Source organism: Myotis yumanensis, unplaced genomic scaffold (assembly GCF_028538775.1).
Source record: "Myotis yumanensis isolate MYYU_CA2020_CCGP unplaced genomic scaffold, mMyoYum1.0.hap1 SCAF_1, whole genome shotgun sequence".
In the NCBI taxonomy this organism is placed as follows: Eukaryota; Metazoa; Chordata; class Mammalia; order Chiroptera; family Vespertilionidae; genus Myotis; species Myotis yumanensis.
The window spans coordinates 141,767,929-141,783,909 of record NW_027223752.1 but is presented as its reverse complement, the minus strand read 5'-3'; the positions used below and the strand labels follow the sequence as shown (position 1 = coordinate 141,783,909).

General features: G+C 40.3%; 1 protein-coding gene across 8 annotated transcripts in view; it reads right to left on the bottom strand.

The window, feature by feature from the left end:
* Positions 1-15,981, bottom strand: part of CACNB2 (calcium voltage-gated channel auxiliary subunit beta 2) — a 359,416-nt gene that overhangs the window by 26,859 nt on the left and 316,576 nt on the right. For 6 of the 8 annotated variants that reach the window (XM_070432451.1, XM_070432461.1, XM_070432496.1 and 3 more), the window contains 5 exons: positions 14,302-14,438; positions 10,209-10,285; positions 5,034-5,167; positions 1,338-1,418; positions 797-855 (listed from right to left, as the gene is read on the bottom strand). In XM_070432451.1, the coding sequence (XP_070288552.1) occupies positions 797-855; positions 1,338-1,418; positions 5,034-5,167; positions 10,209-10,285; positions 14,302-14,438 (488 nt within the window). Of the gene's footprint in view, positions 1-796; positions 856-1,337; positions 1,419-4,870; positions 4,891-5,033; positions 5,168-10,208; positions 10,286-14,301; positions 14,439-15,981 lie in introns of all 8 variants that reach the window. The other 2 variants (XM_070432470.1, XM_070432514.1) reach the window with 1 other exon arrangement.

The following is a 15,981-nucleotide window of genomic DNA, read 5'->3' as shown; positions in this document are numbered from 1 at the left end:
AGAGTCCTGACATGACTAGTGATCTGACATGACCAGTTTTGGGTGAGTGATGGACACATAACTTGTTCAAGGAGTTCTGCTATAAAGAAAAGGAGAAAAATGAGACAGCTAGAGGGAAAATGAGGTCAACTCTTTTGTTGAAGGAAGAGATAACTACATTGTATATGCTCATGGTACTGAGGAGGGGGGAAAGGGCTGTTATGGCTGTGCTGCAGTGGGGATGGAGGGTGAGGTCTGGCATCCAAGCTGGTGGGTTTGACCACTGTTAACAGTAATAAGAGAAGAGCAGAGCACACGGGCAAACATGCAGGTGGGAATAGGTGTGGTGGTGGGAACTCTTGGAAGTTCTCTGTCTCTATTTTCTCAATGAAATAGGAAGCAAATTCATGGGGGACAGCGAGATGAACGGGGGATGTTAGAGGTTTGAGGTGAGAGGAGCTGGCATGAACGTTATTAGAAGAGTAGAAAAGTAAATGGAAGAGGGATATTTAGCTTGATTTCTGGGCAGTGATGAGGGCCAGCTGACCATGAATTTGGGGCGAGACTACGCAGAAAGATTTGGCCAATTTCAGCCTCGGGATGTAGGTGTAGGAACAATGAGGTGGGTTATGCAGGTTTGAGGATGTGCCGAGCAAATATGACAAATATTTATGGCATCAGATTGAACTGGAAAAACTTATTTCCTGTCACCCCATAGACTTCAGAGGGTAGTTCTCTCGGGATCACCTGCCTGTCCCACCAGGTGTTGTCATTTTCAAGACAAAACCCACAATACCCAGGACTCTGAAATACTCACCGCCCTTCAAATCTGTGTTTTAAAAAATCAAACAACGCTTTTTGCATCATATCTGTGACCTGCAATTGAGGAAGCAATAAGTTAGGAGACAATAAAAATATTACTATTACAATAAAACGATTTTACTCCTCTTAAGAATGTCTGCAAACCCGGGCTTCCCATGTGGAAGAAGTAGCACGTGAGATCCAATTTGACTGTTCTGATGAGTTCTGATACAATAACAATTCGAAAGTCCAAGTTCCCTGAATTTATCCTGATGTTTTAATGACAACACACGACCCCACAGGGGTTCCAGTCACTCTCCATCTGATACTGTTCCCCTCCGGCTGAGTAAACTGAAGCTAGCAGAAATCTCCAGAGCAACAGCCAAGAAAATAAAACAGGCCACAACAGGAAGCAACGTGTACCACAGCTTGAAGAGCACCACGCTTTGTGGTAGGAGCTCTTTGAGTTCTAAATTCAAGAGTCAGGAGAGGGAGCCGGGGTCACAAAGCAGTTCAGCACACACAGGTCAGGTGTGCGCCGGGCTGCCGCTTCCTACCTCGTACCCCTTCAGGGAAGGGCCCACCAAGACCACGGGGCGCATGGAAGGAACCACATCGTAGGGAGGCGTGTGCTCTGTCTGCAGAGAGAGGAGAGGGCGTCAGGTGGTTGACAGGCAGGGGGAACGTAAGTATTTTACGTAAAACCTGTTCTTTCTAAGTTCTGTGATCTGAGGCACTGGCTTTCCAGACATTTCATTTTTTAAATTATTTTATTAACTCGCCTCTTTCTTACATAAACCCAATCAAAGACCGGTAGGTTTATTTTCCTAAAGTTTTCAAGTTATTGAATTGTCTACATTTTTTTTTTCTCTCCTTAAGAAATGCTACTAACAAATGAGTTCCTAAAGCAGAAGGTGCTGCTTTTGAATGAGAACTAGTTGGTAGAACGATAGAAACATGCCTCATGCAGAATAGGTGCTTTAGGCTTGACTGGAAGTTAAGATGGCTTTTCAGGTGCACTGGAGTTTTCTAAAGAGCCACATTTGCAGACCTAACATGGTTAAGTGCAGAGAAAAGAAAGGTTTCATTACCTTTGCGTCTTAGGTGCTTGTCTTACCTGGATAAAACCTAACTTCAAAACACTGTACCTCATTACCAAGTACTTGAAAAGTCCTATTTTACTGTAAGAGTTTAACTTAGCAGGTATGCTTGTCTCAGTAAACAGTAATCTGGACTCCTATGGACAGCTTAGAGGTTGATATTGTTGGATTTTTGGTTTCTGAAAAGGAAGGTTTATGTGTCTCGGAGGAAAGGTGGACAATGTGTGATAATCGAGCCTGCTTCAGTGGCCTCAGAAAGTTCATCATTCACTTGCATCTCTAAATGCTTCCCAGGAGCACCGAGTAGTGTTTCTGTTACGTAACTAATCCAGGGGGAGGAGCTACATTTCGTAGCAATTTCTAAAACTTTCAAAACTTTCCAGCTTAACTGCTTAATATAAAATAACCAAAATCAAAATTTTTCAAAAATTTTGAATTAGGAATATAAATTACATGCATTTTAGTAATAGCTACTAAGAAATTTTATTTCAAGTCATTAAGTATTAGGTAACCACTAATTTGTTTGATTATATTAAAAATGGCTATTTTGGCAGTAAAAATGTCACACACTGATTCTCAAAATGCATCTTTCGATGCAGAAGGGAGATATGGCTGTAGACCTGAAGTAACCAAATCATTGTGATATGAATCTTTCTGCATTAAAGAGCATCTGGAAAAAATATATCAAGAATTTCTTTTAGTCACACAGGCCAACAGAAAAATATTCTTTAAACTATTTTAAGAATTTGATAAAGTGGTGTGCAAATGTGAGTATAATTTTTGCATCTCCCAGAACATCTTATTGCTGCTTAAAATTGCTCATTGCAAACTTTCTGAATTTGATTAAATTTAACTTGCTTAAGAGGGAAATTAAAAATCATTTCAAATTTGAAAGCTTTCAGCTGAGATTTCGCTAATGCCATAGGTAAATATAATCAAAAGGGGAGAAAATATTACTGTGATTGTGCTGTCAAGTTTTATTGATTAAAATTTTGCCTAGTATTCAAAATTAATTTTAAAAGCCACAATAAAGGTAGAATACATTTTTAAACAGAAATAAAACAAGACAAACATAATACAGTGACAGCACAAATGCCACACAAGCACCACTCTAAAAGCAGCCTAAAACACGGAGAACACTCTTATCATTGACTCTCAGGCTGTTTCCTGTGTTTGAACTCTGCACTCTAAGTTGACCACATAATCAATAACATAAGAAGAATGAATACCAGTGCCGAAGGCATCATAAGCATATTTGTTAAATTATTACAATTATACCACCTGGGATCATTCTGAAAATGTTTAGAAGTCAAGTCTTTATAACTATGAAGTATGAGAATTCCTTTTCCACCAGTGTAATTAGGAATAAAAATTGCATGCATTTTAGTAACAGCTACTAAGAAATTTTATTTCAAGTCATTAATATTAAGTGGCCCATTATTTGATAGGTCTTTGTTTCCTTCAATCTATGACTGCCAGCTAGCAAAGGGTTACCCAATGCTGGCGATCAGTCACCTTCTCAATCAATAAGGTCGCTACAGAAATTACCTTATTTGATGGAATATTGGTACTTGGTGATTACGACATCATCATTTTTACCTACCCTTTCCTGCTAACCTTACGTTGTTCAAATTCTTCAGTGGAAAAATTGTGATAAACATTTTCACAGTTTTGGAATTTCAGAGTAAGGAAAGCTCAAAAATCTCATCTGGACTACCATGGTTTTAGTTCACGTCACTGTTCGTTAAAGCCCAGAGCAGCTCAGCAATGTTGACTTTCTAGGATTTTACACTGTTCGTCACTTTTGCTAAGACAAGAAGATAGGACCACAAGAGATGGGCTGGGGCGTCTGTGTTAACACTCAAAAAAAAATCCAGGTGTTTTAATTTTAGCCTGGAGTGCTCAGGTCTTCCATTATTAACATAACCATAATTTATTTAAAAAACAACAACTTCACAGTTCAGTATCCGACACCTCATTGATGAGTTTAGAGCTCTGCCACAGAGCAAAATACTTGTGTGCAGAGGAGAAGAGTTTAGGACGTGGGAGTGTAGAGCACAGTAGGTCTTCCTCAACATCTATGTGGCATGACATACGGTGGTCGCGTAGGACATGGTGCCATTAGGAAGTATGACTATAGAGACAGCACAGTAGGCTGTGGAAAGTGGTGAATAAAAGACAGGAAGGAATGGAAATGGCTGGGGAGACCTCCTTAAAAAATATCGCTCTGAAGCTACAAAATGTGCTAAAAGGAACCAGGCCTTGTCTGGAGTAAAGGGAGCTCAGGACTGCCTAGTTTCCAGTCAGGGGGTGAGGAGCATCACCGTGTAGTTCTTGGCTGCCCAGGGGCAAAGGTTCTGAGCTCGGCCACCGCCCCATTGTCCAGCAGGTGAGATGCGGGAATCGGACCGATGGAGGAGGCACGGACAGCGGGAGAGTATTTATATAGGACGAGAGGAAAAACTCACAGTAAACCGCCAGAACAAGCCTGCATTTTCCCACTGGTCTTGTTCATCTGCAGATTTTGCACCTAATGGATTAGAAGTTTAAATACTGACTAAATTAAGACTTGAATCATTTTTTTTTTTAGTACAAGCTATGTATCTGGATATCATAAATCAGAATCTAATATTGGTTTTAAAATGCTTGACTATAAGTTAAATTGAGAAAAAAAGAAAGAGACAAAGACAGACAGAATAAGCATGCACAAGAGAGGTGCATCAGATAGTGTTGTCAGTGTTCGACATCCTTCAATGTTTAAACAAGTTCCCTTGGTGGTCGATATTATTCCATCAAAAAGGATAAGTACTGTAATGGTGCTTTCACAGTCACTCACTGAATTTAGTCGGTTTGCAATGCATGGACTCAATTAGAGGCTTGGTCGGTTTTTTTCCTTCAGACAGAAATAATTGTATTTCATACAACTGCGGCCTTGAATGCTAATGATGCCAGTGGCAGGATAAACACAGCTTATGTCAATGTAGACTTACCGATTTCTGCTTCTGCTTAGCTACAGCAGCATGGAAAAGAAACAAAGAATAACAGAGCATGCATGTTATTGGCTTATCGAAGGACGCAGACAGTCAACAGGACTAGAGTGTGACGCAGTGCAGCTGAGCAGGCGGACAGATGGGAGCTTGGAAGTAATGTTACCTTCTTAAAGAAGGGCATTCTTTTCTCTTTGGAGTGGGGTGACGTTACACTGTTTGCACTGGGCTTAGGGGAGCGGTGGTTTGCTGGAATATCATTTTCTTCTGCATCTAAGCCAGTAGCATCTATGTCTATAGCTATATACAGACAAACAATTCAAAAATCATCAGGTAGACAGGAGAGGAAAAAGAGGTTATAAAAAAATAAAACGAGAGCAAATAAAATTAACCTTAGTAAAAGATCTATGAGTGCTCAGCACAGTAAACAAAGTAAAATCTAAAGGCAAAGCACATTAAGAATACAATGTATTGAAATCTAACAAAACTAAAAGTGGCCCTCATGATATCTATTTGCTTGATCAACTTCGGTACACGAGAGCTCAAAAACTATTTTCAGAAAGACATTTATACTCTGTAGTTTCAAACACACTATTGACATTTTCCATAACAACACATGTAAGTACGGCACAGACCCTTCACTTCTCACAGCATCTTCAACCAGCTTTTAAGTAATAAGCACCTCCACTGGGAACCTGTGTCACAGCGCGCTTCCGATTTCTCATTTTGCTTGGTTTTGTGTGAGAACCAGGTGATGTGCAAAGGTTCGCTCAAATGGCAACAGGCATTTAAAGGAAAGAGAGAATAGAAAAATCCTAAATCCCGACCGTGCAAAGAAGTCATACCCGAGGGAAATGGCCCGGGGAAGGTTCCAGAAAGGGCAGGATTAAAATGATTTCAAGATGATAGGTGCCCCTGATGGAAGGGCAGGCATGACTGACGGCTGCTTGGGAAACGCTGGGCCCAGTGGTCTCCAAAGGGACACAGGGAGGCTTCCAGTGGTTCCTGTAAAGCCACTGGGTTCGATGCAAGACGCGGGGTGGAAGGGCGCACAGACCCAAGAGAATATGCCTTCACTTTTCAAAACCTTCCACCCTGGAAAGATATCACTTCGAAATGAGTGCTAAGTAATAATAATGAAAAAGGCCCATCATGTCATCTTGACTATAAAATGCTTCCCTGTGCAATTACTACAGAATTTTATTGACTGGAAAGGATTTTAAAGATTATCTTCAACCCTCTTATTTTTAAGTTTATCTAACTCTTAAAGAGTTTAAGGCAGTGGTTCTCAACCTGTGGGTCGCGACCCCTTTGGGGGTCAAATGACCCTTTCACAGGGGTCACCTAAGACCATCGGAATATTACATATTGTTTTTGTGATTAATCACTATGCTTTAATTATGTTCAATTTGTAACAATGAAATTGGGGGTCACCACAACATGAGGAACTGTATTAAAGGGTCACGGCATTAGGAAGGTTGAGAACCTCTGGTTTAAGGGATTGTTCTTGGCAAACACGCAGCAGAGCCAGGACCCAGAGCTTAGCTCTGCCTCAGGGGTGCCTTCCCACCCTGCATACTGGTGCTGCTTCAGGCGAGGCCCTTCCCTTCCTCCCTGCTCCCTAGGGAGGGCGTGTCCCCAGCGTCAGGACCAAGAGATATCACGGGGTGGAGCTAGACAATTAATCTGTGGTTTAGATGAGGTCAAGTAGAAAATCTACTCACCCTGGAAAGCATCAGAGCATCCTATGACACGTTACCTCTAACGGAAACCACAGTACATTCAGATTTAAGCAGCAAATTACCCCCTTGAAATAACAGACAGCTCGCTGCTGCAAAGCCACTACCCTTCCCTGTGACACACAAGCTGAATTAGTGCTCGTGACAGCCGCTGCTAACCTTTCAAAGGACGGGAGGGCATCTGACAGGCATCACGTTATTTTTCACTGTTGAAATTATTATGGATATTAGATGACTCAGCCTTTTGAAAACTAGGAGCTCTTGTTTGTTCCTTTTCCTTTGATTGGGTCAAAAGCCTGCGATGACATGTAAAACCTGGCATTGTCTGTTCAGTACGCAAATATCAGCTATTGCTGGCAGGAAGCCGAGGTGTGATTCTTCAGTGACAGTACTAATGGGCTGAGTTAATTCCAGATATTTAGTTAGACTTACCAATAAACACGTCTTTCTCTGTGTCATGCATGCATATTAATGAACGAAATGGTTCAGCACATAGTGTGCAATGGAAACATTACAGAACGGGCCCGGGGGTTTGCGTCGATGCTGACCCTATAATGTTTTGCCTTGAACCCCATCTTAGTAAGCATGTCATTGGTGTCTCCCTGGATATGATGGGGAGGATCTGGGCTACTTTTTCACTATTCCTATACCATGTCTTACCCATCATCAGATAAGTGTCCCTTCTGGTGGTAAATTCCTGTATACTTGACCTTCCTCACCTTCTATGGGCTTATAAAGTTCACCTTAAGGGGCCAGTACCCCCTGAGAGCACCTTCCTGAAACTGAGATCTGCTTGCATGTCACAATGACATGGCCTGGGATAGCAAAGTCCAGGAACTGGATTTTATGGTTTATCTATTGATTCTACCTGCTGTGATCAGCAGATGAATTTTTTTTTTTTTTTTTTAAGGAAGAGTGGAAATGTATAAAAAGTTTAGCTGTGACATTGCCCAGTTGCTGGCTACCCACACACACAGCCTGAGCCAGGTTTTAAATTTACCTGTATTTGGTCACAAGGACTCGAAACCCCAAGATGAAAACATTCTAGTTTACTAGTTCTGACTTTTAGCTCACTTAAATGGAAAGGCATCTGGACTCATTCTGAAACACAGAGAATTCTAAAACAGATGGCCACTTTCAAAACACATTAAAGAAGTGTACTACGACTGAAGAAGCATGTTCAATTCGTTTCAGAGTTCTACAAACTTTATTCGACTCGATGGTTCTCCTTATCCTGAGAAACGTTACCCCTTTTTAATCTCATACTTATATTTGCATACCTTATCGAACACTGGTATTTACTTGTGAAAAACTGCTTCCATAATTTTGAAATTAGTTTCTTTTATTCTTCCCTACTAGCATGCTTTTTGTTTTTGTTTTGTTTTTTTTTGGAGAGAGCATTGGGAAAATTTTTTGAGATTTAGGGTTTTAGTTGAATCTTGGACACTTGGGTCAACTTGAGTGGCAAATGCGAGGAACACGGATGTTATACATTCATGCAGTTGAGGGTATGCACTGTGCAGCTGGCTACTATGCCACTTCCCAGATGTGAAGTGGAAATATTTCCTTTCCCAAATCCTTCAGAACCTCCAAATACATTTAGTTTAGGCAGATGCTTATATTCTTTGGTCCAGTCATGGGAGAGGAGAATTGTGGGTAGGGCCTCTGGGAAACCCAGATGAATATTACAACTGCAGGCCAATCCACATTTGATTGCTTAGGCAGCTTTCCCTCGAGGTGGGTGGGGGACCTTCTGTGTCGAATTTTCACGAGTTTTATTTTAGACAAGTTGGGTAATTGATACAAAAATTATAGCAGGATTCTGACATGCCTACAGTAAATTTGGTAGTTGGTTAATATTTACAATCCCCGCAGACAGAAGTAGTTTATATTCTTGGCATTCAGAAAAGTTATTCCAAAGTCCTGTATTTGTAGAAAACTTGGGTGAAGTTTTAAATCACTTCTTCACTGAACTTTATTTTTAGTAATGACAAAAATGACATGTAATTTTACAAACACTGCAAACGTATGCTTCAAAATGCACCTGCTCTCATCCTGCCATGAGGAGGAGAAGCCACGGCATGTCAGCGGGAGCAGGAGCGCCTCCCTGGTCTAGGGAAGGGGGCTGGCACTGCGGGGGTTGGGGGTGGGATGCTGCTTTATCACAAAGTGACGGAGCATTTCCCCAACCCAGGAGCCATGTTTCTACCTCTGAGGTCTCCTTACAGCCTTAAAAATACACAGGAAGCATATAAGGTTTACACTGGAATCCCTACAACCTCATACATTTGAGAAGGTCAGATAGGCTGCCTTTCTCCTGTGCCTTCAGGAAAATCTACTCCCCAATGGGAAGGAAAGACATGAGCCCCACATAATACCTTAAAAAAAGCTTCAATTTTCCTTTCAAGCATACTATTTTACCCAATTTTGAGCAACGGAGGATTGATTTAAATTTCAAGTGCATGGTTTTTGAAATCAATATGCATCCTGCAATGACTTATTTCTTATTGTGTTCAGATCTTGCTCATGTAAAAAGTCTTATAGTTTTTACTAAGAAGCCTTTGATTGGTCTCTAAAAGCCACCACCATCTGAAATGGGTATGATGATTAGTCATAGGGGAGTCCTGTGAAGACACAGCAGTCATAGTGCAACTAGTTCCTGAACCTCATGAGGTGCAGTTCTCTGTATTTGACCTCCTCTCAGCTTCCTAGAAATCAGATAGGGAATCATTTTGCTCAAATGATCGGCCAGCCAAGCCTTACAATCTTACGGTGACTCTCAATTGTCTCTCTTAGCAAACTAGGACTCTGATCCTGGGCATTCATGCAATTTGACGAATTAGTCTCCTATTTCTACGGAACCCAAGTTCTACTCAGAACGGTAGAGCTGCCACATGGAGCAAATAAAAATTCAATTAAGTTTGAATTTCAGTTAACCAATAAATAACTTTTTTAGTATAAGTAAATCTCATGTAATATTTACTTATACTAAAAAATTGTTCGTTGTTTACCCAAAATTCAATGTTAACTGTGTGTCCTTTATTTTATCTAGCAAGCCTAAGCATGAATCCACTACTTTATAGATTAAAAAAATCCCAAAAAACAGAAGCCACTCTTCCTACAAGAATTTTTATCCTTTTTTGATACTTCTATACATCTTCCACATCTTCCACAGAGCCTGCTGAGTATGTCAGGGCTATCATTCCCTCATTTTATATTCCTTTCCAAAGTTTTAATGCTTCTTCTCTTTACTTAACCCAATTCAGGCCTACATTGCATCTGCACTGTGGCTGTCAATGGGCGTGACAATGGCACCATGGTGGAGGCTGGGAATAAAAGTTAAATACGTTCATCACTTTGATCATTTAAGCAACTGACCGAAAACACATTGACACATTTCCTCTTTTTTGGTTTGTTTTTTTCCCAGAGCCAGAAAATAAAATTCTCCAGATTCTTCTTAACTGTATATGGGCATTCTTATCTCTGATTCCTTTGAACGTTTCTAGGATTCCCACAGGGATTCAGAATATGTACATTCACACAACTAAGTAAGACTGAGGACAGCATGGAATGCAGTGTGCAATTGTTCAGCACCTACTTACCAGATGATGGAGGTGTAGATTTTCTGGAACTAGGTACTATGTCACCCAAACTGGATGATGAATTTCCTCCTAATTTACTGGAGTAAAGCAAAAATTTATGTTAACTCTGACACTTATTTCAGACATGAAAACATTTGTATTGCTCAATAAACAGGATGACTCATTGTGTTTTTAGGGAGCTTTAAATTTGTCTTCTCTACAAGGAGGCAGGTAGTAATTTCCCAGCGGAGATTCCTGGACTGTTGCGACAGCCGTGTAATAGTCTCCGTTCCAAACTCAAGGCTTAATGGTAAAGGCCCTGGGAGGATGGGAGAGAACGCCATTGATTTCTGTAACCCTCCTCTTCTCTGCCAGCATCACAGGTGGATAGCAGAGCTTTCCTCCTGCTCTTCTGTATCTTAGAGACTCTCCGAAGCAATGTCAGCTTATTGTTTCCTTTTTATTTGGTTCCTGTCTCCTTTGCCTTAACTTGATTATTTTTGCTGAACTAAGATGGAAAGGACTCAGGTTTTCATGAGTGACCTACAAAAGGGAAACACAGCACTACACAAACTTGCTAACCTCTAAAAGGCACACGTAGGAACACAACAGTGTCACAGGAACCACTGAACCTCAGGTCAGATCATGTCCAGGACATTTCTGAAGCATGGTGAATGTGGAGGATTCTGACTGGTTAATTTAGGGATGATCTGAAGGGCACAGACTTCAGAACGACCACATTCTAGTTTTACTTAAGACATGAATCTGTGTCTTAGAAGGTTTGGAGTTAACATGAGAACAGCAGCATTTATGTTTCTTACCAGCATACCAAGCACATCAAATAATATATTACTAAATGACCCTTCCCTAATGGAGATGGAAAAAATATCTTCAAAGGAGTGACATGAAATTTCAGGATAGTCTTATTGTCTAAAGTTTATCATCAGAGTCAAACCAGGGCCTGGGTGGAGTAATTTGCTACAGTGTCTATGCATCAAAGTGTAATATTTACTCATGTAAACAATAATACAAAAATGCCAGTTCTACTAAAACACCAGCAGCAGGATGAATTTTATTGTTACTATACTGAGATTTTAATACATAAGACAAACATAAAAAATGTTAAGCAACTAGCATAAGCCCTCTACATATTTCTAAGATTCTTAAAAGATGCTTCAGTACATTTCTCAAGGATACCAGACAGTAGGTAAGATGAATAAAAAGCGGTATTTATAGAAACAATCTCTGGTAGTTACACAATACCTATTGTCAGGACCAAAACAGTTTCTTCCAGAATTTTCTTTTTCTAAAGTACCGAGTCTAATTTCAGTTTAAGCATGGATTTGTTTTACATTCTCCTTGAATTTTAATAAAAGCTGAAGTATTGTTTGAATTATGTAAAATTGTGACAAACACTGCAAATAGTCAAAATGTCCAGAACGCAAATTTGTCCTTAACTTTTAATTCTATAAAAATGGCACTTTCTTGAGCCATTTCACAATTCCACTGCCTTTGATTTCAATCAGATTTTATAATTTATATATTGGAGTTTTAAAATACTGCTGAATTCTGGTTATGTCCTCAAAACATAACTCTATTTAAAATATTAGGAGTCAAATATAAAAACCTCTGAAAGGAGTAAAAGTATTTTTACATATTTAGGAAAAAGCTTAGGGGAAGAAATAGGACAAAATGAAATCAAGAAAATCAAAGCAAAAATTATATGAGACTGTATAGGCCTTTAAAGAAAAAAAATGCAATAGCAAACCATATATCTACCGTAGTGAATACTGACAGCTGGCAATAGGAATGATGATCTGTCTGTGCCTGCTATGTCAGGTCCTCGCTGCCTGACTCACAGTGATATTAGGCTGATATAGTGGTCACCTGATATTAGGCTATAGTCAACTGACCAGTTCCCATCCTGATTCCGCCACTTTCCATTCTGTGACCTTGGTCAGGTTCCCCGGCTTCTCTTGGCCAGTTTCCTCCTCGGTGAAGTGGAGGCTCTAGCATACATCCTGTTCCCTTAGGTTCTTGTGATGCCGGGCTGATCTCTAACACTAGTCCAGGGAGGCCCACGGGGGAGGCAGAGGAAACCATGCTTCCTTCACCATTTCTGCAAAAACTTCTCCCTTCCTGCTCTTTAGAAATAGTTCTTCTTTCTCAGTTTGCATGGGAAAGAGCCAAAGAAAGGTACATGAGTCTATATCTGGAAAAGCTCATCCCAAATTTTCCTCAAAGCATTCCACAAAACACTATTCCTAAAACATGAACCAAGGAAAGTTTTCATAAGAGAGTTTAAGTGTATACATGAACAATGTCCCCACCCCGCCATCCCCACTGACAGTGCGTTCTAACTCCAAAGGCTCTGAAAAATCCTCAAATAACTTTTCACCATCCTAAACCCATTTGACCACGAAACCCTCTTCTCAAGTGAATTGACAGGAAATCTCTGGAAAATGTGGAATTATCTTGAAAAAAACTAAAATGCAAACACAATGTCCCCCATCTGAGATAACTTCAAACCTCAACAAACTAGATATAGTGCTATGAATTCATTACAGCCGTGCCTGTGCTCAGGAAAACGAAGTCGTGCCACATTAAAAGCTTTTATTAGCTAGTATGAAGATACCATTATCAATATGGAGAATAGAACGAGGCACACGAAAGCCAGCAGAACACTGGAAATGGCATGAGTGGCGACAGGTCTTCACCACCCCACAGTAAAATGCAGCTGCTTTGTTTACCTCCAGGCCTCTACTTTTTTATGACTAAATGTACCCCATAATCTGAGGGCCCCCCAGTGACCCAGGGATTAATAAAAGTCAAATACAGGATAGAAGTCTCAAAAAAGGGGAGCGATCCATCAGAACTGAAGGAGCCTGACAGTTATGAAATACTATTAAAGAGGACGGATGGTTCACACCAAAAAGTATCTTCTGTTTTACTTGGTTACAGATGCTTGAAAAAAATTCTTGCTCACACTAGAACATTATCATTGACAAAGGATTTGCATCATTCTATAAACAAATAAAATATAAGCTAGAGAAAATAGGAGCCAGCTATTCACATTAAAGAAAGGACTTGCCCATGTCACAACCTTTCACATGGGGAGAAGCACGCCATGTTCTTGGACTTGGCCGCACGGGGTTCAATTTCAAAGTCACTCGGTCTGAGTAACCCTTTGAGTGATTCTCTTAGGGAGAAGCAAATGACTGCCAGAATGCTAGGAAGGGTTATTCACCCCAGCCTATCACATAACTCATTTTACTGCTACCTGCAAAGGCAATTTTAACTGGTTTCATATACAGTTTCCCTTTAAGTGCTTAGCAGGAAGAACTGGAAATTGATTTTCTCAAGTGAAAATGAAACCTAATAGGCCACCAGGGCTGCTCTCTGCCAATGATGTCTGGGAATGTCATCTCTAAAACATCTTCCTGCCATGCCAGGCAGCTAGAGATATGAATTATGGTGGTTTGCTCAGTGTTAGAATATTTTCAATTAAAGATTAGGACTTGATAATTTCCTCTGCACTGACGCCTGAATTTAATATTCTATGACCTTAGTTCTTTTCATTAATTATAATACATAATTTGATTCTCTCCCAAATCAGATGAAAATGAGATGCTGGTTGAACTTTTTTATTTTTTTATTTTTGGTTAATCCTCACCTGAGGATATTTTCCCTATTGATTTTTAGAGAGAGTGGAAGGGAGGGGGAGAAGGAGAGAGAGAGAGAGAGAGAGAGAGAGAGAGAGAGAGAGAGAGAGAGAAAGAAAGAGAGAGAGAGAGAGAAACATAGGTGTAAGAGAGACACATCAATTGGTTGCCTCCTGCACGGGGCCTGATCAGGGTGAACCTGCAACCCAGATACTTGCCTTTGACCAGGAATCAAACCTGCAACCATTGGGTGCATGGTCAGATGCTCTAATTACTGAACACACCGGCCATGGCTGGGATGAACTTTTTAAAATGCAGGACTTGTGATACCATCAATAAAGTCTATCAATAGTCCGCCTGATAACATGTAATAAAGATTGTGGAATACAGCAAACAATAGCATGTGAATGATGGTATAATCTAAACACAAGCACTTGATGTTCTTTTCATACCTGGAGTAGAATTTCCCTTGCTTGGCTCTCTGTTCATGCTGTAGCCTCATATTCTCTAGTTTCACTGGACTTGGAATGAATCCGATTTCACAGCCTTCTTTAACCAATCGCCCTATCCACCAGTCATTGTTAAATTTCTAAACACAAAATCAGATTTGTTAAGATCAGTGCAGAGAAGTTGTATTATGGCAATTACAATTAGCTATGCTTCAACTATCACACTTCAGAAAACCCTTAGGTTCATGGGTTAAGCACATAAAAGCGAAGTATTTTTAGTTAACATGAAGACTTTGTCTAAGAATTAAGATTACTCTGAATTCTACCACAGCTGCTGCTGTCGCTGTGAGTAGGTTAAACTCTCCTTCCTCAAAGATTCACTGCCCTTCCTAACAAGAGGCCAATAAGAATTAAAGAGTGTTACAGAGGTCTGCCTCTTACAGAATCCGATGAGTTAGAAATACTAACACTGAGACATAAATACTGAAATCTACCGGAAATGTTTTGCATCAGAGCAAAATTTACTTTTGGGAAAACATGTGTATAGTTAGTGTGGTACAGTGTTCACAGGTGATTTCTTTACTACTGATGATGAACATTTCTCTGTGCTGGATGGAATATTTATCCTAAACTTTTATGATTTGGTGTGATTTCCTTCAATTGAGTAGTATTTTTCAAGTCTGTTCCTGAACATTTGAAAGGAGAATATCCATTCTGGTTCCTTTTCCTCTCATGGTGGAAAGAGATTCCTCTCCAAGCATCAGCCAACAGGAGAAGACCCTAAATTAATCTTATATCCTGTCATAAAGTCAGATTCAAGGCACACCATCACTTCTGAAAACTTTCTATCCTTCCCTCCTAGCCAATATTTCACATCTGTCTTTAAATGTTAATGAGATGGAAGGCTTGGAATTCTTAGGCTCTTTAAATAGGCTCCTTTGCTTATAACCTTTGGTGCGGTGAACAGTTAAATTTACAAATGCTTCCTAGGACATATGCTCCCGGGACTCCAGTGGTAAATTCTGCAGGTCCAAGGAAACCGCATGCTCACACCCTGAGAACACCATGTAGGGGGATTTCTGGCCACTCAACAGTGTTCTGCACAGCAGGGATTTGGTCAATGTCGACTCAAAATAAACCTTAATTAAGGGTGAATTTGAGTCATTGTTAAATGCAATGGGTGACTTCTGGCATGGAGGAAAGGGAGTTTCTTGCTGTTTCTTCCCTTCTTAACTTCATCTCCTGCCATTCTCCCTCCCACTGCAGAAATCAAGCTTTGAAGGAGGGTAAGGGCGCCACGGTCTGAGTTTAGACATTGTCAGCAGAGAGGAGAGGTCATGAATTCTAGAGATGATTATTAAACCCTCCCCAGATGGTTAAGCTTGAGCTATGAGAAGAAAACAGCACATAGTCAAGGTTTCAAATTAAAATAAAAAATACAGGTTAAGCATAAAAAGGGACCATCTCCAAGAGCTCCCAATTTCTGGGCCACAGAGCCCAGGGGAGCCTTGAAGTTGTCGCAAGAGGCCTGCTACTGCTTTCTTCTTTAAAAGGTTATATTCCTATCAGAAACAGCTGAGAGGCACTGATTTCACGTGGATGTTATACAAGTGCCCCTCTATGTAGTACTCTTTCACAGCAATAAGAAATACAAAATGATGTTTCAAGGGGAAAAAACCATGT